Source organism: Coptis chinensis, chromosome 3 (genome assembly GCF_015680905.1).
Source record: "Coptis chinensis isolate HL-2020 chromosome 3, ASM1568090v1, whole genome shotgun sequence".
Classification (NCBI taxonomy): Eukaryota; Viridiplantae; Streptophyta; class Magnoliopsida; order Ranunculales; family Ranunculaceae; genus Coptis; species Coptis chinensis.
This window is the reverse complement of record NC_141458.1, coordinates 64,478,226-64,501,100: the sequence shown is the minus strand read 5'-3', so window position 1 is coordinate 64,501,100 and position 22,875 is coordinate 64,478,226. Positions and strand designations below refer to the sequence as shown.

Genomic DNA, 22,875 nt, shown 5'->3' with positions numbered 1-22,875 from the left:
CACTGGCCTCAGAATGTGATCAGGCCAATTATGTTGAAAAACATACTCACATATCTTATTTTTTCATGTTCAAGACTAAATCCAAATTGAGCTCGAAATCAGTCCAACATTAAGCTTTCTCAAAATTTCACCCAAGTTCATTTAATACATACAAATCGAATGCAATTGAATTCACATAACATTAATCAATGAACAACAACTCTCTAACCACTCAAAATTTCTAAATTTTGAAGAATAATCAACCATACACAGAAAGAATGGGTTTAGGAAAAAAAAGACTACTCACCTAATAACAATTTCCCAAATCTTCCCGAGCTCCAAACTTGGACGAAATCACCTTTATCTTCTTCCTCAATTAATTACTTTTAATTCACCTCTCTCCCCACTCTATTTTTCTTTCTCTTCTATTCTCTTTTACTTTTTCTCTCTTTACTCTTTTGGACCTCGAGTCCTTCTCTCCTTTCTTTTCTCTTTCTTCTTTCTTCTTTCTTCTTTCTTCTTTCCGGATTAAACAGAATAGAACAAGAACAATTGTTGTTTGTTGGTTTAGTGGGAGAGAAAGATGGGCTGATTTCGCACGACCCATAGGGCGAACTCTCTCAAAAAGTAATCCGAAATCATTTTCTTTTTTCTTTTTCCTTCCTTAATAACTTTTTGTCCCGGTGGTTTCCGGTTCTACCCTTCAATTGTGTGGCTAGGAATCGTGCGCACCAAAAGTTTTGGTACATCTCGCGCACTGAAGAAGCCCTCTATAGATATAGCTACAAACTCACTCCGAAATAAAGCAGACAAAATTAAGGACAGAAAGCAACCTTCCCAAGAAACAAACCACCCTTGCTTTCAAAATCTTCCCTTCACTCTAAGAAGTCCTCGGCATCTTCAAACCCCAAAAGCTAAACACCTTCGCATTCCCCTTCCACGACTACGGAAACCTTCCCCGCTACGCCCTCGACCCATCGCTCCAGCAGCAGCATCTCCTTGTGCACTCTTCGACTGGATTATCAATACAATGAATAGCCATTAGACCATTCCCAATGCAAGCCACTCTTATTCACCTCCACGTCAGCTCTATTTCCTCTCTTTTCCACCGTTTTGGTGAAAAGCAAGGTGAGGCTGCCCGATGCAAAGGTGACTATTATTCTCGGACGGGATGTTTGATTCCGTCTGAATGTAAAAATTGAAAAAACGCGCCGGACGGAATGAACATCCCGTCTGAAGTTAAAAAAAAAAAAGTCGAAAAAACATCCGAGACGGAATGAAACCGAAAAAATAAAAAATAAAAAAAACACACAAGATGGAATAAAACATCCCGTCCGAAATTCCCAACTCAGCTACTCTCTCGGTTGAAGGTTTCACTCTCATTTTGACTTGGGAAAATAGTCACCTCAATGCAAAGGTTTTTGGCAATTTGGAGGCAAATATTGTCACATCCCCTTGATATTCATCTGCATTGGGAATGCTCTTAGAAAACAACAATGCAAAGAAAAATTCAAAACACCGTGACTCCCAAGGATGGCACAGTGGAATGAAAAAAGAAATAACAGAAGGCTGAACAACTAATCCCTTGGGATCTGAAAACACTGAACTTTTGGCCGAGTGTAACATATTTGATAGATAACATTACAAACTTCATACAACTAGCTGGAGAAAACCTTATCTTTGGATTCTTCACGGTCTCGTCCACACTTAGAATTAGGCAAGCTGCCTCTGTTGCCACATTTATAGCATTTATCTGAGACATTTGCAATCACGACCAATGTCTAAATCCAAGGGATCACAGGTAAAAAGAAACTGAACAAAGCAACACAGGAAAGAACATCAAATACCTTAACACCAGCAGGTTCCCATACAAAGTTGGCAAAAGTATTTATGAATCCACCAGTGTTTATATCAACTCCGTAGAGGGCACCCTCACCTAATGACATGACATGTGATTAAAAAATAGGCACTTCAGCCTTTCATAAACAATGTAAATCGCAAACGAACAAAGACATAACACAACTGGAAAGTGTCAACCAAGCCAGGATGTTATAAAGTAAGGAAAAACTAACCTAGAATAATATTTAATTTGCAAAAGATTCCCTAATTGGCCCACTAGTGAGAAGAACCCTGGAGAGTGAAGCTAGAAGAAGAAACTAACCAGATGGAAGTGCATGCTTTTGTCTGAGTTTGTTCAACACATCAGTTGCATCAAATCCAGCATTGTCACAAAGCTGCCTTGAGATAACCTGCAAAAAATATTAACTGCCATCATGAGTACAAAAGGAGACTGAATCTTGTATGCAGCTTAACAGGCAATTTGACTTTGTCATCTCTGGACCAGTTCGTCAAGCATTCCTAACCAACTATTACATTTTATTTTCCTTTCCCCCCTTTCATTGTCTTTTATTAGATGGCCTTCTTCACATTTTGGTTGCACTATTAGGCAGCACAAGAAATGCCCTAGGGGTGCACACCAACTTGGGCTGTATCATAAGCTATCCCTTTTAACATACACTACTTTTGTTGTAAAAGTTATCTTCATTTTGACCCTTCACGCCATCCTAAGATGAACCTGAGAATTGCTCCTAGGGCTTTGGCGAAAAGGGTTGACCTAGCAGGCCACATTCCTCGAAAAGGAAAAGGAAAACTTGTAGGAAAATAAAAAGATACTCATAAGAATATACATAAAAAGCATTCTGCTTCCAGTTACAAAACACAGTGAGTTTTCAATAATTTGTGGCGGGTAGAAAAAAGGCAATCTGACTTTGTTTCCTAAGTAAGTCTAGAAACGTTGTTTTTTTCATCAACCAAACAGTCTTATAGTTTGACTACAGCTCACTTCATTCTTTTTCAAAGCACAATCCTACTTCATTTCTGGATGTTAACCACAGAAATTTCTAATTTGGATTCTTCCAAAAGGAAACATTGCAAGACAGGCAGATTTGTAGCAGTTTAAGCAGCTAAAAATGATCAGTGATGACAGTGTTTCCACTATTACACCAAATGAAAACAAGATACAGGTTATAAGGAGAACACAAAAAGGAAACAAAAATACAGTGGAAGTAAATAATAACAAAGTGCCCACCTCGAATGCCTTCGCATACGAGTTTATGAAAAGCTGAGTCTTCCCAGCTATTTTTCGGGCGTGTTCCCACAAGTACCTACTAATTGCCATTTGTCAGAATAGAAAAGTTAATTGCATTGTGGGACGAATAACAAGTATAGCTACTGAAATAGTGGCATCAGTCCCTTAAAAGTCAAAAGTGGGTTAATGTCTTAGTGATAAATAATGATGTCACATACATCAATAGCACCACCACCAGCAACAACAGTGGAGTTCTTAAGAGCCCTTCTGACTATCATAATCGCATCATGCAAACTTCACTCAGCCTCCTCAATGAACTGAAATGAAAACAGAGAGGATGTTCGTCAATGAGTAATGGTTAACACACGAGATTTATTTAGATCACACAATTACAGGTGTTCAGATACCTGATCAGCTCCACCATGAAGAACAATTGTTGCTGTCCTACCTGATGGACATCCACTGAAAATATTGAAACGCTCATTTCCAACTTGGCGTTCCTCCAAAACCTCACAAGTCCTAAGAACCTATATATGGCCTCCCCATTTCAGTTGATAAATAAAATAGATTCATAACTGCTTCTAGAGAGAATTTAACATAATCAATTTTTGTTTTACAAATTATTCTTAAACTTAAGTGCAAAAGAACCTCATCAATGACGTTGTTTACAGATGTCTGTACAGTTCCCCCACTTGCTGCAGCAACCCTTTGCAAATCCTCTTCAGTTCCGTGACCAGCACATAAAACATCTCTGTCTGCAAAATACTGCACGACAAAAACACAATGGTTAGCCTGCAATGAAAATTACAAAAGGATACCTTGACAGCAATGTGAAAAATGCTTAATGAAGCGATTTTATTTTTCCACACAGCAAACTATGCAGCACAGGGTATGAGTACATTTACAGCATATTGAAAGCTGTGACCTATGAGGAATGGTAAATAAACAACCATATGGCAGTATATACCAAAATGCCATTGAATGTGATCACTTCAAGACTTAATATCATGACAAGGAGTTGCAAATAGATATTTTAACCTCCTTGGGTATGGATCCCAAACAAACATAAATGATACAAGTAAGACTAGAAAGAGGATAGGAGGGTGGAGGAAAATATAACACTAAAAGATATCTTATGGTAACACAGAGTTATACAGTTCAGTGTCAACGTAGCAACAGCCTACACAAAGTTATAGAGGATATAAGTCTCAAACTGGTGCGCAATTGTCCAACCATGACCACATAAAGTCATACGATTCAGTGTCACAGTCTTACACTGATGCAAATTTCACAGATGATTCTCCAAAAAGGTAAGTGCAGAGGTTTATGATCAAACATTTTGCGAATCACATTTTTTTTTTTTTTTTTTTGATTGGTAAGCCTGTTTTTAAATGAGATCAGTAACTCTTTGATGCTGGCGGGGTTCGAGCCCCAGACCTTTGGTATCATCACCCAAAGGTTTTACCGACTTTGCTAGTCGGCACCTGTGAATCACATTTCCCTTCCCCCCTCTCCCCAAAATTAGTATGTATGTCAGAGGTTTATGATCTAGAGCTTATTATCTGTACATAGACCAATTAAATGCTCTAAAGTCACATGTATCACTATATTTACCTCAATCCTACCATAATTACTTGTAGGTCAGAAGTGAGGGATGACTGGAACGTTCAGACAGTACATATTTTCTCATAGATGTTAGAACCAAAAAATGTTACCTGGGTTGCCAGATCTCCTATTGCCAGTAGTGAAAGGACAATTTTAGCCCCACTCTGGACGCATTTATCCAATTTATCCAATTTGTCATATATGATATTCCATTCAGCATCAACAATGACTGATATTGCAATGGATCGAAAAGTCTGCAAAACAGAAAGGTATAGACGTGGTGAATATAGAAACTCGCCATTTTGTTTTTGATTGATTAAAAAAAAATTATCCATATAAAACAAAATTAGAAGATGATACAAAACCTTATCTCTGCATTTTCTTTCTCTGACTTCAGTTCTAGCTCAATATTAAGCAAAAGCATCTTTGGGTTTAAAAACTTCTTCAGCTGCTGCTCGAATCCAGCATAGGAAATAGTCTTCTCGAAGGCAACTCCATCAACCAGAAAAGAATCCTGCATGGTACCGACGGGAACCTATAAGGACGAAAAAAGTAAAGCTCCTACCTGACAATATTGAGGACTATAATTCTTATTGACCCAGCACCAGGACATCAAAAAATTAGTTGGTAACCCATAAAATTGCAACAGGCATAAAGAGCCAAAGGTATTTGGTTAAAATTTAAAACTCAACTTCCAGCATTAAGTTATACCGTCAAACAAAATGCTTTGTTCAGACCCAGGTAGCAAGCAAATACATCAATACTTAAAATTAGCTAGATTCTTAAACCAAAGCATCCCAGACTGGCCCTATATACAACCAAACAAGGCCCTAAACAGTTGGGATGCAATATTGCAATGAGACAACAAATTAAGGTAAAGTAATTGATATCCTTGTGATTTATGTGTGCATACAATACATGAAATTTATATATATCAAATGCGTACAAGACAAAACACAATGCAAACAATATGTTCGATACAATTATTTATATGAAATGGTATTCTACACAGTAGACCTTGTGGCAAGTGTCTGCGAGTAATTTTCAAAGAGGCGTCGAGTTTTGTTAGCAAAAGGTCCAACATGTTTCTAAAATTTGCAATTTTGTAAAATACAAAAATCCCACATCGGTTCCTGGGATAGGTGACTTATGGCGGTGTTCTATTACTGATTTACTATAATCCCTCATCATTAGCTGAGAAACCTGAATTATATTTCGATGATTATAAATAAAATTTTGTTACCAAAATTAACTCACTAGACGTCTGGGCGCCGATGACTTGGTGTAGGGACCCATGCCTTATCAATGACTTGGTGGCGGGGTGAATGATCCCCCGTCCTCATCTGATGCCCTAATGGCACAGTAACTAGAGTAGTTGAGAGTATTAGTGGCTGCACAATGGAGCTCATTTTGATCTATGCCATCAGATGAGAGAATCGACGATTAACTTTTGGGTAGAATGGAGAACTTCAGTCCCTAATTCCTTTCAATCACCAATGTCTAATCCATCCAACTTCACCATTTCCTCAATGCAGACCAATTTACTGAGTTATCTCAATGCAGACAAATGAAGATGGCGACATTTTAGGAAGCTGAAGCAATGATTTCTCACCAGTAATCACCAGAAGAACACAAACCATCCTTAAAATGATGAAAGCGATTAGTGTCCCTTACATATATCTCTCTTCCTTCAAATCTGGATATAAACTTTATTGCAGTATGGCAATCACCGCAAATCCGAAGGTTCTTGATAACACAAAGGCAAGTTCCAGGTGGAGTACTTAGAAGACATACAGCTAATTTCTCACTGTGCCCGCACAATATGTTCTCCTTGTCCTGTTCCTCCACAAAGTTGGTGTCCGGACGGTACCCTGACTTCTTCATCTCCATGCCTAATCTTTCCAGTTTTTCGATTATTTGGGCCATATTTGGATGTGATCTATCCCCAGCAAAAAGTGTGTGAACCTTGTTCTTCATCTCAATCCAACTGCAACCAGGGTTCTTCCTCAAGCCCAAGCTTTCCATCACACCCCTCACTCTATTTACTTCCTTCCACATTCCCTTCGCAGCATAAATATTGGAAAGAAGCACGTAGTTTCCAGCATTATTAGGCTCTAACTTGAAGAATTGATTAGCAGCAACTTCCCCGAGACTCACGTTACCATGAACTCCGCAGGAACTTAGCAAAGCTCCCCAAACACAAGCATCTGGTTCAGATCGCATCTCCGTTATCATGGCATAAGCTTCTTCAAGCCTTCCTGCACGACTTAGGAGTGTAACCATGCAAGCATAATGCTCCATTCTTGCTTCAATTCCATGTTCCTGATACATGTTATTGAAATAGTGTCGCCCTTTTTCTGTTATTCCACCTTGACAACAAGCAGATAAGACACAATTTAAGCTAATAAAATCAGGCTTTTGCCCACTTCTCTGCATCAACTCAAATATATCAATAGCTTCCCTTGCTAGTCCATGCATTGCATATCCATGCATAATCGCATTCCAACAAACCAAATTTTTAGTGGGCATTGCATCCTACATAAAACACTGACCGACTCAGACAAATACTCATTCTGATTAAACCCAGCAATCAAACCATTCCACGAAACTAAATTCGGCTCAACACCAAAACTTGTCATTTCTTCAAACAACTCCTTAGCCTTATCAACACACCCTTTTCGCGCCGCCACCATTGCACTCCAACTAACAACATTTCTATCACACATCCTATCAAATAATTTACGCGCCTCACTCATTTCACCACACTTTATATACATATGAACTAAAGAAGAGTGAACAAAAGAGTCGAAACCAAACCCAGTAACACACGCAAGTCCATGAACCTCCCTACCAATCCTAACATCTAATAACCCCACACAGGCCTTAAGCGCGCTAGGAAATATGTAGCTATCTGGAAGTAGACCATGGGATAGCATTTTATGGAGAGCTCCCAGGACTGAATTAAAGTGATTAAATTTTGAACAAGCGGAGATGAGGGTACTAAAGGAAAAGACATCTGGATTCAGAAAAGTTGAGGCTATTGGCGTAGAGTGAAATGAGTTTGGTACTCAAGTGTGTGTAGTTGGAAAGACCGGTTTTGAGAATGTGGGCATGAGCTTGTTGGGTTTGTGATAGCGAAGATGTTAAGGGATTGAGGTGGGTGATAACTGTGTAGTAGGAATATGATTCACCGATTGCCTAACCTCATACTTAACTACCAATGGTCCTTACAACGATAGCCGGTGACCCCAGCACCACCCACCCCCAACACAATTTTTCATATTTGAGAAAGCTTGACTCGAGCTAAATCTCTATCTCGAGCTTTTGCTAATGCTCGACTCGATTCATGTATACTACATTTTACATGCCATAGTAATTCCACGCAGAATATACATACAATGTAGAACGATATATTTGAAGTGATTAACTTATAATACACCAAATAATAAATATTCATGCATGTTGACGAAAACAATATGCTAAGCTGAGCAATGTTATCTCAACCAATTGAAGCAGAAGTGAAGCTTCTTCATTTCCTTCCACATTATATTGCAATGCCATCTGAAGCAAACTTTCTTAATTTGATCAATTTCTTCCCGTGGATGACTCTCCTCAACCATAAAGTTTCACATACATGGCATGAAGTTGAGGTGGTGACCATCATCGAGCGTGGTTTAAGTGATTATGATTCGTGACGCATTCGATTATGCTACTTAAAACACTTGTTCATGCTTGAGAGAGTTTCCATTCTGCAATCCACGTGACTAATCAGATTTAGACTTAAAAACAGATTTCCCAAAGATTGTTAGATATTTATGTGAAAAATTGAAATGAACGTCAACAACAATAAGCTAAAATGGAGTTAGAATCAATTACCATATTGAAGCTTTCAACTGGAGCTTCCACCGATCCACCCCATTTCTTTATCCTTGAATCTGCTAACTTTGCCTCTTTGTTCCAGTTTGTGCTAAGAGTTATACCTGTAAGGATCAGAGTTTGCAAGCCCACTCCAGTAATCATGCCAGACCATATGCCCTGCCATTTCGAAATATAAATAAATAAGGTATTAATGGATTGTTAAATCATCTAAAGCAGCGAATGCGGTTGAGGTGCTTGAGGATCATATATTTCAACTAGAGTTCAATTGAATTACTGGGCAAGTTGAGCTCGAGTTGTTTATGCTTTTTACATGTTCTGATCTTGCAAGGCTTGCATTAACCCTATTAAGTGCTGCATCTGATATAAGATGGTGTAGTTCTATAAACAAGTTCTCATGAGTGCAAGTAATCACCTGTACACCCAAGTTCAGTTTTGAACCTAGGAAGAACCCAAGTGGAAGACCGACTAAATAGTAACAAGCAATGTTGACGTAAGCTACTAACCACTGCCAACCAGCTCCGACAGCCACACCTGCAATCAAATATGTTTCACTTGGTCAAGTTGTTTTACAAGCTTAGTAGTCTTAAACTCTTAGTGGTGTTGGTGGCATCAGTAATTTTATGGTTTGGAAGGAGTAAAATGGTTACTAGGCTCTGACCTGTTAGAACAGGCTGAACACTGTTGAGTAACAACGTAAAGGCGAAGATTACAGCGAGCTTAGATACTTCGTGGGCTACTTCAGTACTATTTGTGAAGGGTAGAGCATATACATCCTTGAGTGCCAAGATGAGGGCGAGGAACACAACACCTATCAAAGCTGAAGATAGAACAACGACTAGTATAGAAAATTTGGCTGCCCTTGGTCTTCCTGCTCCAAGTTCATTGGAGATTCTCACACTGCAACAAATATATGATTTAAATGCTTAATAGATGATATGTGGAATCTTTTGTTGCTATAGGAACATAACATCCATTTAAGTGCCAATAATATACACATTGCTGATTACCTGATTGCCGCATTAAACCCCAAGAATATCATGATTTCCCATCCATTTAGGTTGGTGCTGCCATATGGAAGAAAGGGGACTTCGTTATTAAAATTACTGCAGATTTTGTTATGATGTCAACCCTTAAATAAGTTTGTAGAAAGATACTGTTTTAGACATCAACAAGTGCTTAGAATTGAACTTACCAGATAGATATGGCTGCTACCGCTATCTGAGCATTCTTCAAGCGTCCAGCTAACACAACCAAGAGCATGTAGTACCAGAACTCGAGACTGCATAATTAAGTTAAAGCACTTGAAGAGTCGAGACCTTATATCAAGTGAAGGTAATTTGAAAGCCTGATACAACGGCTAACCATAAAAGTGAAGATTGAGTAGAGGAGAAAGTACAATCTCATACCACATCATAATGGCCGAAGCGATTGAAAGCCGAGCAAATGCTCCTAAATCTTGGAAAGCACTCCAACTGAAACCAGACCAAGCTCCAGGACAGTATCCCATGACTATATAAGCAAACTGACCCAACACCACAATCCACCAAGATATATTAAGTGAGACAGCCGCACCTACCAACCCAAACTGAAGTTTCACTATAAGAAGCCAGCTCAAGAAAACATGAAAAAGAAGTGCTACTGCTGATATCCAAGCCATGGTTAGGACTTTGCTTTGTGATTGCAAGAACTTTTGTATGGGAAAATTAATTCCATATGCAAACAATTGTGGGATCATATAGAGAGAAAACTTTCCAGCAAGTTCTGCAATTTCTTGATTTTGCCCGAAAAATCTTAGAATTGTGGATGCACAAACGTAGATCGGCAGTAGGATGATGCACATTGTAAGGAGGATGATCCATGAGCGTTGCATGTACACACCCAACATATGTAGCTGCTTTGCACCAAATGCTTGTCCGCATATTGTTTCTAATGCACTTCCCATTCCCAACTGCAGTATATATAAGATTATGTTTCTTAGAATTGGTAAAATCATATTTAAATTTATTTATGTTATTATTACTGGCGCCAGATGAATTTACATGTTTGCGAAGGCACCAAAACTTATACGTAGCATTCAAGTACTTCAGCAGTGTGATGTGAGTGTATGACCAAATTCCATAGCGCTGACTAGGTGGATAAAAGAGTAAAAGACCTAACAATGCCGAGGGATCCAAAGGGACTGAAGCACGAGACCTCACATTGATGTAGGACTGTAGGTGTATTAAAAACCAGTTGGGATGCAATATTGCAATGAGACAACAAATTAAGGTAAAGTAATTGATATCCTTGTGATTTATGTGTGCATACAATACATGAAATTTATATATATCAAATGCGTACAAGACAAAACACAATGCAAACAATATGTTCAATACAATTATTTATATGAAATGGTATTCTACACAGTAGACCTTGTGGAATAATGTTTAAACTCAGAAAAAAAATACTTGAAATCTTAAGGAACTCTTGAGATATGAAATTCTAAGTGGTTGAATGCTTTCCATCTTAACTTGAGAATTTCCCGGCATCTATAATAAGCAAAGAAAAGATAACATCCGACTTAAAAAGGAGTTGTTTAAAATCGCATACCATGATTCCAAAAGCAAGCCCAGCAATGACCATGTTCTCAGTGGAAACAGCGTCAAGCTCTAGTGTGGTTAGATGACCTGCAAATACTTGTGTCACTGCTCCAAGTGAGTATTGTGCTATAGCAGTAAAGATAGCTGGACCTGCTAAGTACCATAACTTCTTATTCTCAATTATAGCTTCTTTTACAAACTGACCAAAAGTAGCGATTTCATCTATATCTGCTTCACCTCCAAGCAATGTATTGTGTAAGTCACCTCCAGCCATCCCAAATTTTCTCCAATGTTCGTTTCGCTGTGGCTGTAAACTTGATTTTGTGTTTACGGGCTTTTATGGACGAGAATCTCGTGGGTTGGCTTGGCACAGACTTCTCGTGGGCTGCTTGTTCTATGCCTCTGTTCCTCTGGTGAGTGGTGAGTGTCAGTGGTATTGGATGTTTCTCTCTCAAATTTTTACCTTTTCCAACATTAGTCTTATATATTTAGTATTGTTTACTTGCCTTCAACGAGTTCGCCTCATTAGTAAAAGACTAAAAGGAGCAGGTGAGAAAATTTATAACCTTTTTAATTGAAATTTAGAAAAGATTAGTAGGCAATGTTATCGTGGTGGTTGTTGCTGTATTATTATTAGACCACACACTGCTCACCCCAGTTTCAGTAACGATTAGGGAAAATATGATGGTAATCCAACACTGTGGTAGATAAAGAACTTATTGTTTATAGTGGATTGTACTTATGGAAAGATTGAGAACGTTGGCTTGCCAATCAAAAAAAAACAAAAAAACAAAAAAAGATTGAGAACCTTCAAAAATTCACGGAAAACTATGCATGGATCCCATGAGCTATGCAAAAAGCTAAATGGATGTTAAACTGTTAAAGTAGCCACCTCCTCACGCCCGAACCATTTCCCTACTACCAGGCCATCAGTGTACTAAACATAATAGAGTGGACCTGCCCATTATCACACGAGAAAATTTCTATGGGCCTGGCCCAATGATTATATATCATTTCTGTAACCAGTCCAAATTGTTTTTTTTTTGCTAAAGATATATATCCAGTCCAAGTTGTTGGATGTGGAAATTATAACGCTCCCAAATAAATTGAAATTGAAGGATCTTACCCAGGATTTTACTTTTGCATAAACAACACGGGATGTACTGAGCTGGCTTCTAATTCTGAGACCGATATGTCTCCTAAACTATATCAACTCTTTTAAATTAATTAAGAGAGTGCTACTATGCTGGATTATAGTTGTTCTGTTACCTAATTAAAATTTGCATATAAATAGTGAGTGCATTAATGTTGTAGTCTGGCGAACTATTTTCGCACGACACGCCGTTACGCAACCGTGGGAATGGAAAGTTCTTATGTTTATGAATGCCTTGATAGACAGAATATTTGTTTCAAATCTATGCTTCAGTATACACTTCAGCTTTTAAATCCAACCACATTATTTTTAGAGTCCCTGTACTAAAAGATCGTTCTGTTTGCATTATGGTGCATTTTCTATCTCAACCGTTGGATTGCATATTTAGTGATATGGACCAACACATTGTTTAAGATTGCCCAAACACATAACGCCCAGACTGTTTTTCGTCACTTAACATTTTTTTTCCAAATAAAAAAAAAACAAACAAACAAAAGCGAGAGAAAAAAAAAATATAACTGAGTAACTATGAAGAACACTAAAAACAATGAAAGTCGGAAGAACTAGGAAGGCAGGCGATGACTTGTTCATGGCACATTTGGAAATACCATTGGAGAGAAATTCAAAACTATCAGACCTTAGCTCATGGGAAACAACCTTGTATTAATTGGCATATATGGTCCTCATTAGTATAATTATTCAGGGAGAAACTCTCCAGGACCGACAGATCGGGGAAGAAAGTAATTTGTAAGGACATTTTTTTTTAATCACTCACAAGGACCGGGTAGATGAAAGTTCAAGTATACTCTTGACGCGAAATTAAAAATGGCTTGGGTAGATGAAATGTCAAATATACCACTAATGCGAAATAATAAGCAGCTCGGCCCAATCGAAATGATCGAGTGTATATAGTATTGTTTATACTTATTTAGTGTATGAACAATCATTGTTCATACTTTATCATGAGCTATGAACAATCACTGTTCATACCTCAATATAATGTATGATCAGTAAAAACACCTATTGGAGTATGAACAATCATTGTTCATATCTATTTGGGGTATGAACAATCAATGTTCATACCTCAATATAATGTATGATCAGTAAAAACACTTATTAGAGTATGAACAATCATTATTTATATCTCAACATGAGCTATGAACACTCATTGTTCATATTTACAATCATTGTTCTTATTGATAATACATTATGTGATATATGAACAGTATGAACCTATTTGGGGTATGAAAATCACTGTTCATACCTCAACATGAGCTATGAACAATCATTGTTCATACCTATTTGGGGTAAGAACAATCAATATTCATACATCAATATAATGTAAGATCAGTAAGAACATTTATTGGAGTATGAACAATCATTGTTCATACCTATTTGGGGTATGAACAATCATAGATATGAACAATGATTGTTCATACTTATTAGGTATGAACAATCACTGTTCATACCCCAATATGAGCTATGAACACTCATTGTTCATATGAACAATTATTGTTCATATCTATTTGGGGTATGAACAATCAATATTCATACCTTAATATAATTTATGATCAGTAAGAACACCTATTGGAATATGAACATTGATTGTTCATATCTATTTGTGGTATGGACAATCATTGCTCATATCTCAACATGAACTATGAACACTCATTGCTCTTACTGATCATACATTATGTGATGTATGAACAGTATGAACACTTATTGGAGTATGAACAATGATTGTTCATACCTATTTGAGGTATGAATAATCACTGTTCATACCTCAACATGAGTTATGAACACTCATTGTTCATACCTATTTGGGTTATGAACAATTACTGTTCATACCTCAACATGAGCTATGAACAATCACTGTTCATACCTCAACCTATGAACATTGATTGTTCATAACTATTTGGGGTATGAACAATTAATGTTCATACCTCAACATAATGTATGATCAGTAAGAACACATATTGAAGTATGAGCAATCATTGTTTATATCTCAACATGAGTTATGAACAATCATTGTTCAAACCTCAACATATTGTATGAGGTAAATTAACCTATTTGTGTATGAACAATCAATGTTCATACATCAACATAAGATATGAACACTCATTATTCATAGCAAAATGATAGAAAGGATAAAATCGGAAAATATTTATTTCAAATCTAGGCTATTTGTCCTTACGAGTTATTTTCACTTGAAAATTGGTTTTTCTGGTTATTTACACCCGAAAATTGTCCTTGAGATTGATTAAAAAAAACACTGGTTCTATGAGAGATTTGCACTTGCAAATGGGCCTTGGGACCAATTTTTTGATAATTATTTTGGTTGGACTTAATAACTCAATATAGAGAACTGAAATATCCAATAACTACAAGCCTTCAAACCTCAAAATATGTAAATCATCCAAACCCAGTTGTATTTTAAAAATCTAGACCACCCCCACCATTTTGCAACAAATGTTTCAAACTAGAAGATAGGTCTTCCACTTCTCCCATGGCCCATCCAAGAAAGGATTGTTCTTGAATCAAAGAAGCGTCTGATTTAGACAACACACTCTCCCAATCTTCCATACCTCCTCCATTAACAACTTGTAAAGTTCTTGCAATGGGATGAAGCTCTGAACTCATTCCAAGAGCTACTTTTTCCTCTTCAAGTTGTTGGTGTTGTTGGCTTTGAGACCATTGTCATTTCTTCTGAACAGAAGCCACACCTACTGAACACTCACTTCCAGTAAAAGAAGATGATGTTGGAGATACCTTCATTGTTCAATCGTCTTCCTCACATGACCTTTAGTTTTCTTTTTAGTTTCTCAGTTATTTTTCTTTTCTTTTGCTTTTGCTTTTTGCTTTTGTTTTTTTTCTTATTTGGAAAAGAAAATGTTAAGTGACAAAGCAATCTAGTTTGTCGTGTTTTGGCTCACTTATCGCTATGCAATCCAATGGTTGAGATATAAAAGGCACTATATGTAGGAACCGTTATGGTTTTGCCGAATGATTTACTACGAACCGCGAAACACCCATGCGCAGTGGAATAAGGGGTGTCACGGTTTGGATAGAAATTAACCTTTAGATCAGCTTCTTGATATCTCTGAGAATCCAAGCTTTATGAAATTCGAAATCAACCCCTTGATCTTCTGTTGTATTCCTATGCACAGAGTGGACGTTGTCTGGGCAACGATCTTCCAACCTCTTCTTTCTCTCTTGGCCTCTCTCACTCACAAAATTGGATCAGATTTCTGGATCTATATATTTTTCTTGAGCAAAACCTTGATTTTTCTTGTGTAGAAAACGGCCAGAGAAAGAGGTTTTGTTTATATAGACTACAACAAGGACCATGAGGAGAAATTAGGATTGGGCCTCCTAACGAGCTTAGACTTCCTATGTTCGCCCAGAACACATAGCCCAAGTCCATCAACAAATGACTTATTCCACTAAAGACCATTGTTGCACTATCGCCCTAATCCCAAATTATGTGTCAGCGTTTATGGGCTCCATATTATATGCTCGTTGATCTCCCCGTGTTTAAGATATCGAATGCCTGTTGATTAAGTCAAGTTACTAACAACTACATTAATCAACATCTTATGTCCTTGAGTAGTACCACTCAACCTCATTGTCATATCGAATCAAATCCACCTGCAGAGTTTATATGACAATCCTTATGAGCTCTTCAAGGGGACATCATTAGCCGACTTCTTGCGGGACACGGATTCCTTCTATAATCAACCAGAAAATTGGGTATAGGTACACAGACGCAAATTTCTTAAGTTTAGAGGAAATAACAAACTTTTTTTTTGTTTTTCCTCCATAAAAACTGAAATTTGACATCTGTCTCAAATTTCATACTGACTTTTACAATTTTGACCTCTTTTATTAGTCCCAACTAAAGAAGCCAACTACTAACAAAAAAAAAGATACGAACTAAATCAGTTACCAAAAGAGTAGTGGGTTAATCAAAATAATTAAAATTCATCCAAAATCTATAAAATTCCAATTAAAAGTGAGATGAATTTCTGGAGATACCAAAACAATATGGAAAACATCAACTTCAAAAACGGAAAAAATGTATGTTGATTACAACTAATTTCAATACAGCTTTAACAATTTAAAATGCATCTCTGATAATTTTGAATAACATGTTTAAACTTTGTTTGATGTAATTCAAATTGTGAAATTGTGAAAGGACAAATGGTTTTTTTTTTTATAAGACAATTGTATTATTTGATTGCAGTACATCTTGGAGCAATACACACGCACCCTTGCTTTATGAGTGGTCTCGATTGACACACACGCCTACAGCCTATGCACATTAGATTTTCGTATTATTTATTTGTAGAAGAAATTGGAAGTTACAAATAAAAGGGTAAAAAGGAGAAATAAGAAGTTTTAAAAACAGTTAATACACCCAAAAAGTGACGTGTTGTTAAAATTGGAGTAGAATCAAAAGATAATATTGGTCTTTCTCTAGACAAAAAACACACTAAAGAAAGTGTCTATAGCCCAATTTCTAGTATAATCAACATCACACTTTACATAAAATGTCATTACCCAATCCATCGAGTTTGTTGATTCACAAATGAATCTCACTCATTGATGATTTAAAGCAATGTACAATGCATGTAAGTACCCGTTATTATATCCGGATTAAGAGGACAAGCATCCATAATAACAGAGGCGTTTGTTCTCTTATATAGTCAGTATAAAGAGAAACAACCTCACTTGGTCCTGTTCAATACACACAAAGTGTACTAGTGTAATCCTATAATCAAGATAGACTAATACCAGATTATACTACAACCGTACCAATGGTTTGTCCAAATCCATCTAGATTGTGAACGTTTGCTTATACTTTATAAGGTACTGATGATATGATCTTCTGTGTGTCAACACAGACCATATCATCTACAATATAAAGTATTAGACACATGCATATAACTAATAACATATATAATATGCATAATATTTGCCCATATGATTCTCATTCAAAATATAAAGAATTAGAGTTATTACAAAAGTAATAATGCTTTTAGTATATAACCCTATCACTATAATGCAAACAAATCGATATTTTAGTATCGAGACTCAACTATTATTTTTAAGTTTTTTAGCTTTTTAACTGTAGGTGTATTAAAAACCAGTTGGGATGCAATATTGCGATGAGACAACAAATTAAGGTAAAAGTAATTGATATCCTTATGATTTATGTGTGCATACAATACATGAAATTTATATATATCAAATGCGTACAAGAAAAAACACAATGCAAACAATATGTTCAATGCAAGTATTTATACGAAATGGTATACTACACAGTAGACCTTATGGTAAGTGTCTCAAAGCAATTTTCAAAGAGCCGTCGAGTTTTGTTAGCAAAAGGTCCAACATGTTTCTAAAATTTGCAATTTTGTAAAACACAAAAATCCCACATTGGTTCCTGGGATAGGTGACTTCTAGCAGTGTTCTATTACTGATTTACTATAATCCCACATCGTTAGCTGAGAAACTTGAATTATATTTCAATGATTATAAATAAAATTTTGTTACCAAAATTAACTCACTGGACGTCTGGGCACCAATGACTTGGTGTAGGGACCCATGCCTTATCAATGAGTTGGTGGCATGGTGAATGATCCCCTTTCCTCGTCTGGAGACCATATTTTTGCAGGGGTAGACATTAAGGAATGGTTTGGCTAATAGCTAAAAACCTATACCACTTAGATGCCCAGAAGGTATGAACTCCACCATGATAGGTATCCTCTATCGAGTGATCCATAACTCCTTTTAGGAGTGGAGCTGAGTCAAGAGCATCCTTCACCATCAACGCCAAATCTAGTTCAAATATTTTCAGATAACATTATTTGTTTCATTAACCATCAAATAAATATTTTTTTAGATTTAAGATAATCGCCTTTTTATAGTGATTAGGGAATAATGTTTAAACACTGAAAAAAAAATACTTGGAATTTGGAGGAACTCTTGAGATATGAAATTCTAAGTGGTTGAATGTTTTTCATCTTAACTTGAGAATTTCCCGGCATCTATAATAAGCAAAGAAAAGATAATATCCGACTTAAAAAAGAGTTGTTTAAAATAGCATACCATGATTCCAAAAGCAATCCAAACAATGACCATGTTCTCAGTGGAAACAACATCAAGCTCTAGTGTGGTTAGATGACCTGCAAATACTTGTGTCATTGCTGCAAGTGAGTATTGTGCTATAGCAGTAAAGATAGCTGGACCTGCTAAGTACTTTAACTTCCTACACTCAATTATAACTTCAAAAAACTTATTGACATGGGTACTGAACTATAGTGGATTTTACATTATGGGTACTTGAAGATGTAGAAATAGTGGTGTTGAGGGTTGTGTTGTTCATCTTGAATCCTCTTTTTGGAGGATGGTTTTGATGGTTGGAAAAACTAGACTTGTAACTCTTCGCCTACTTTCTAATGGGTATTTGAAATTACTTCTTAATGTGAAACTCTTGGTTGATTTGTAGATGGATTAAAACTTGCTTTTAACTTGTTGTTGAATCAAAACATGGAATGAAATTTTTTTGGTGTTTATCTTGCTCACAAAGTCATACTCATTTGAACTTGTCAAATGAGTATAACTAGTGTTTAGGATTGAATCAAAGACGAGATAAGTAGAGAAAACTTGTATTGAAGAAAAGAATGAAAACTTGTATTAAAGTTAATATTGAAAACTTATATTAAATCACTTAAAGCTTGAAGAACATAAAAATGGAAAACAAGCAAGTAAATAACAAATTACACTATTAAATTAAAACATTTTATCTACTCCTAATGACTAAAGATTAGCTCTAGGGTAATGTTCTTTCTTTATAACTTTGGTTTATATAGGACACCAATTACATCTTTGCCCATCTTTCTAGAAATAACCTTTAAGCTTTGTGGGCTTTTGACCTAAGCCCATACAATTGAATTCTTGATTTTGGCTTTAAGTCCCTTAGTCTATAACTTTTAGCTTTGAGTCCTTGAGTCTTTCAGAGTTGACTTGATAGTTGACTTTGACTTTCCAGCACTTTTGCTCCTAAGTTGGAATCTTCCCAAGCAGCGTCAATAGCAATCTTTTTTTGCGCTAAAATGCATGTATTAGGAATATACGTCCTAAATGGCCAATATCCTGCAAACGGTTGCAAAAGCTATAAGTTGTATGTTCATTAAGAATAAGAAGGGCATAATTGAAGTATTGTAAAGGTAATAAAATGCATATTTGGAGACTGATCAACTTCTCCCAAACAACATTTTACTTGTCCTGAAGCAAAGATGAGAAAAAAAAAACTAAGATCACAAATGTGTGATTTATTATACTAGTCTCGTTCGCGGAGTGCGATTGCATTGACCATATGCAACAAGATCTTAAACCACTAGGACTTCCCTAGTAGACGAGCTTAAGCCTTGTGAGAGTTTTCCAGAGAATTGAAGGTACTCACAAACTTTCCCTATTTAGTACAAAAGGTCTCGTTTCCTTATTTATTCTCAGATGTTTATACATCTCATTAGCAGGGGAATAAAGAAAAGCTCATTTGAACTCAGAATAATATATATACAGTAATTTAATCATCTAAAGATAAACGTTCAAAACATGAGCAGTGAAATGCAAAAACAGAGTCGTTTCTGAAACTTTTGGAGAGCGTCCTTAAGCTGGGTTCTCACAGGAGTGGGTTACAATCACAACTCTCTGATATATTCACTCGAGTTTCATTTTCTCAAGTGTAGAGGGCACTTATATTCCTTACATACTCGAATGACGTCCAAAGAAATTGGGGTCAATTGATAATAATATCCACTTACTATCACACCATCTTATTCCTAGTTGAGCTAGAGGTATTTTATTAGGAATTATGGGGCTAAGGTAGTGGTTTAGAAATAAAGGGAAATGAATACAAACTCTGATAAGTTGAGAAATTGGGTCTTCAGGATATTTGTAACTAGAAAAGACAGTTGTTTTGTTCTTTTGCTTCCGAATTTGTGATTCATTCTTTAGCCCTTTGGCTTTGTGACTCCACATGATTTTGATTTTTGGGAGTTTTAACTTTGCTTTTGTTTCTTTTGAATTTGACTCATTTTGATTTTGAACTTTTGGGAGATTTCAATTTTTGAATCTTTTCTTTATTTTCTATATTTTATTTTCGAAGCTTCTAACTATTCTGTTTTTATATAAGGCCTTCTCTTTTCTTTTTACAGTTCATTCAATTTTCAACTCGTCAGTTGGGTACACTTTTTATTGTATGTAGTAACGGGTTAGGGATTGATGGCGAAGAAATAAAAGGGCTTTTAGAAATTGGTGAAGGCTCAAGGGGGTTAACTAGAGGAAAATTATCTTTTTGGGTTTTTAACATTTATTTGGCTATATCGATCGAAAAAGAGCCTAAATTCTCCCCTAGGATATGGCGTGGTGATCAAGCAAATGGACGTGTTATCTCTCTATTCGGATATCCTTGTGTCATCACTCAATAATCATTCAGATGAGGCTTATGGCTAGATTCTCACAAGATATGGAACTTAACTATTCTAACCTTGGTCTCGGAAACTCACTGCTATATACAATCAAATACTGATATATGTCATTCATGAAAAAATGCAGAAACTATTGTATGTATATTAGTCTGAGTTCGAAGAATGAATCTCTACTCTATTGCTATAATAAGACTTCTAAACAATTTATTCATCATAGAAAAAGAAAAACAAGACTTTTAGTACTAAACAGAAAAATATTTTTGGTCTTTTCGATATATTTTAAGAAAGAAAAAAATATAGAAATATACTAAATCTATCTAATATAAGAATATTATATAATAAATGTTTAGTGTTTGCAGAATGTTACAATGCCACCCCCAAACAGAAATATGCTTTGTCCTCAAAGTATGAAGAAAAGGAAAGAGATTACCATAGGAACATGAGCAAAAACGGCACTAACCTGTACTATGTTCTTCGTTATGAAAATATATCACCCCCAAACAAGTTTGGAGCATGGGTTGATAGATATAGAACAAGATGTGCATGGTTTAACTAAAAGGTAAAAACATAATTATTCTAACATGAAATTTTTGGCTTTTTTGAATTTTATTTGTAACAACATGGATAATGTAGAAAATAAGAAAATTTGGGCATGATGTATTTGCATGTCCTTCTGCTCATATACCACAAATCCTTATACATTCCACAAAACATCAACATACATAACAGATAATACTAAGAAAAACTAGAAGTGCAAAAAGTAAAGACATGTACTAGAACAAAAACAAATATATCTATCTATACAGACACTAGGGAGCTGCCTAGTCAAAATCCGCACGGGGTAACTAACGATGTCAAGACGAACTCGAGCTACTCCTGTCACTTCCCTCTCATTAAGCTCTCTCAGGCATAGAAGCCTATGGAACAAACTAGTCTCGCAGCTCCTGAAGCATCTGTAGAGTGCTAGCCTGAAAGTTAGGCTGCTCTCGCTGCATTGAACTCAACTGCTGATGTAGTTGACGCTGACCCTTGATAAGAGCCCAAAACTGTAGTTTTAACCCTATAACAGTCATACTTTTAGACCAATTATGTGAGTAATAATTAAAAGTTAATACTGATTACGTGTTTTTATGCATTCCAGGCTTCAAAGTCCATTATGTGCAGAAATGTGCCACTTTAGCGAGATAAAGGAGCAAAGGTCGGTTGCTAAGGAGTTCTGTGATTAAAGGCCAATTTTCAAGAAGACAAAGCCTCTGTAAAGCCCGGTCAAAAGATGAAAAGTCAAAGTCCACGCGGGCAGAAATAGTACACAAAGTCAACAGAACTTCCGAAGACCATATCTTTGGACTCAGACCTCGGAATTGGGCCTACCTTACGTCAAAACGACCGGCTCGGAAAGAGCTTTCCAATGGTTCAAGCCTTGGCCCAATCAGAGGAGCAGAAGTGGACGAAAAGTCTGTCGAAGTCAACTGCAGCTGAAGAGGCCTTTTTTGGACTGAAAGTATTGGGTTTTGGGCCTGATTCTCTGGCCCGAAACATGGATCCAAGCCCATGCACGATTTTTGGATCTGAACATATAAAAACCAAAGCTTAGCTCTTTGTTAATGGTACCTAGTTAGACCTAAAACAATAGATAATTCTAGATCTAGTTTTCATTAATTAAATTAAGTTTAGTTTAAATTCAATTCTTGTTTTAGATTAAACTCTTAGAATCATTGTTCTTAATTAGTTTGATAAATAAAATAGCTATTTGTCAATTTCGATTTTGTCATTTCAAATTATAGATCTAGTTTTAATTCTTGTTGATTATCATTTCTGAGTTGTTAAATTAGATTGAAGTATTGTTAGTTAAATTAGTCAAGTTAGAATTTTGATATGATGTTTAGTTATAATAATATGGGAAATGATGGTTTGATGAATCAAGGCTAAACCTCTATTAGAGGGATTGATGAAGCCTTGATGAAAGCTTAGTTGTATAAGTGTAGAATCGTTGTAGAGTCTATTCCATTCTAGAAGGTCGTGTTTCGCCATGAGAATGGGTAAACGACCTCACATGCTAGTTATAATTGGTAGAAATGCCATGTTAATTAGGGATTA

General features: G+C 36.3%; 1 protein-coding gene and 1 pseudogene across 2 annotated transcripts; both read right to left on the bottom strand.

Moving 5' to 3' along the window:
- Window positions 1-418: 418 nt before the first annotated feature.
- On the bottom strand, window positions 419-11,521 carry LOC147510402 (protein DETOXIFICATION 33-like; annotated as a pseudogene). The gene is made up of 16 exons (XR_015218813.1): window positions 11,141-11,521; window positions 9,958-10,499; window positions 9,744-9,830; window positions 9,559-9,615; window positions 9,210-9,448; window positions 8,964-9,082; window positions 8,549-8,707; window positions 5,038-5,186; window positions 4,783-4,926; window positions 3,716-3,832; window positions 3,475-3,594; window positions 3,286-3,384; window positions 3,068-3,157; window positions 2,141-2,228; window positions 1,827-1,915; window positions 419-1,732 (listed from the first exon to the last, which is right to left on the bottom strand). The product of XR_015218813.1 is annotated as a protein DETOXIFICATION 33-like (transcript).
- Window positions 6,061-8,121, bottom strand: LOC147510403 (pentatricopeptide repeat-containing protein At1g20230-like). Its single transcript, XM_086602391.1, has one exon. It carries the CDS (start codon window positions 7,199-7,201, stop codon window positions 6,281-6,283), a length of 921 nt encoding a protein of 306 aa, XP_086458517.1. The 5' UTR covers window positions 7,202-8,121; the 3' UTR covers window positions 6,061-6,280.
- Window positions 11,522-22,875: the final 11,354 nt, after the last annotated feature.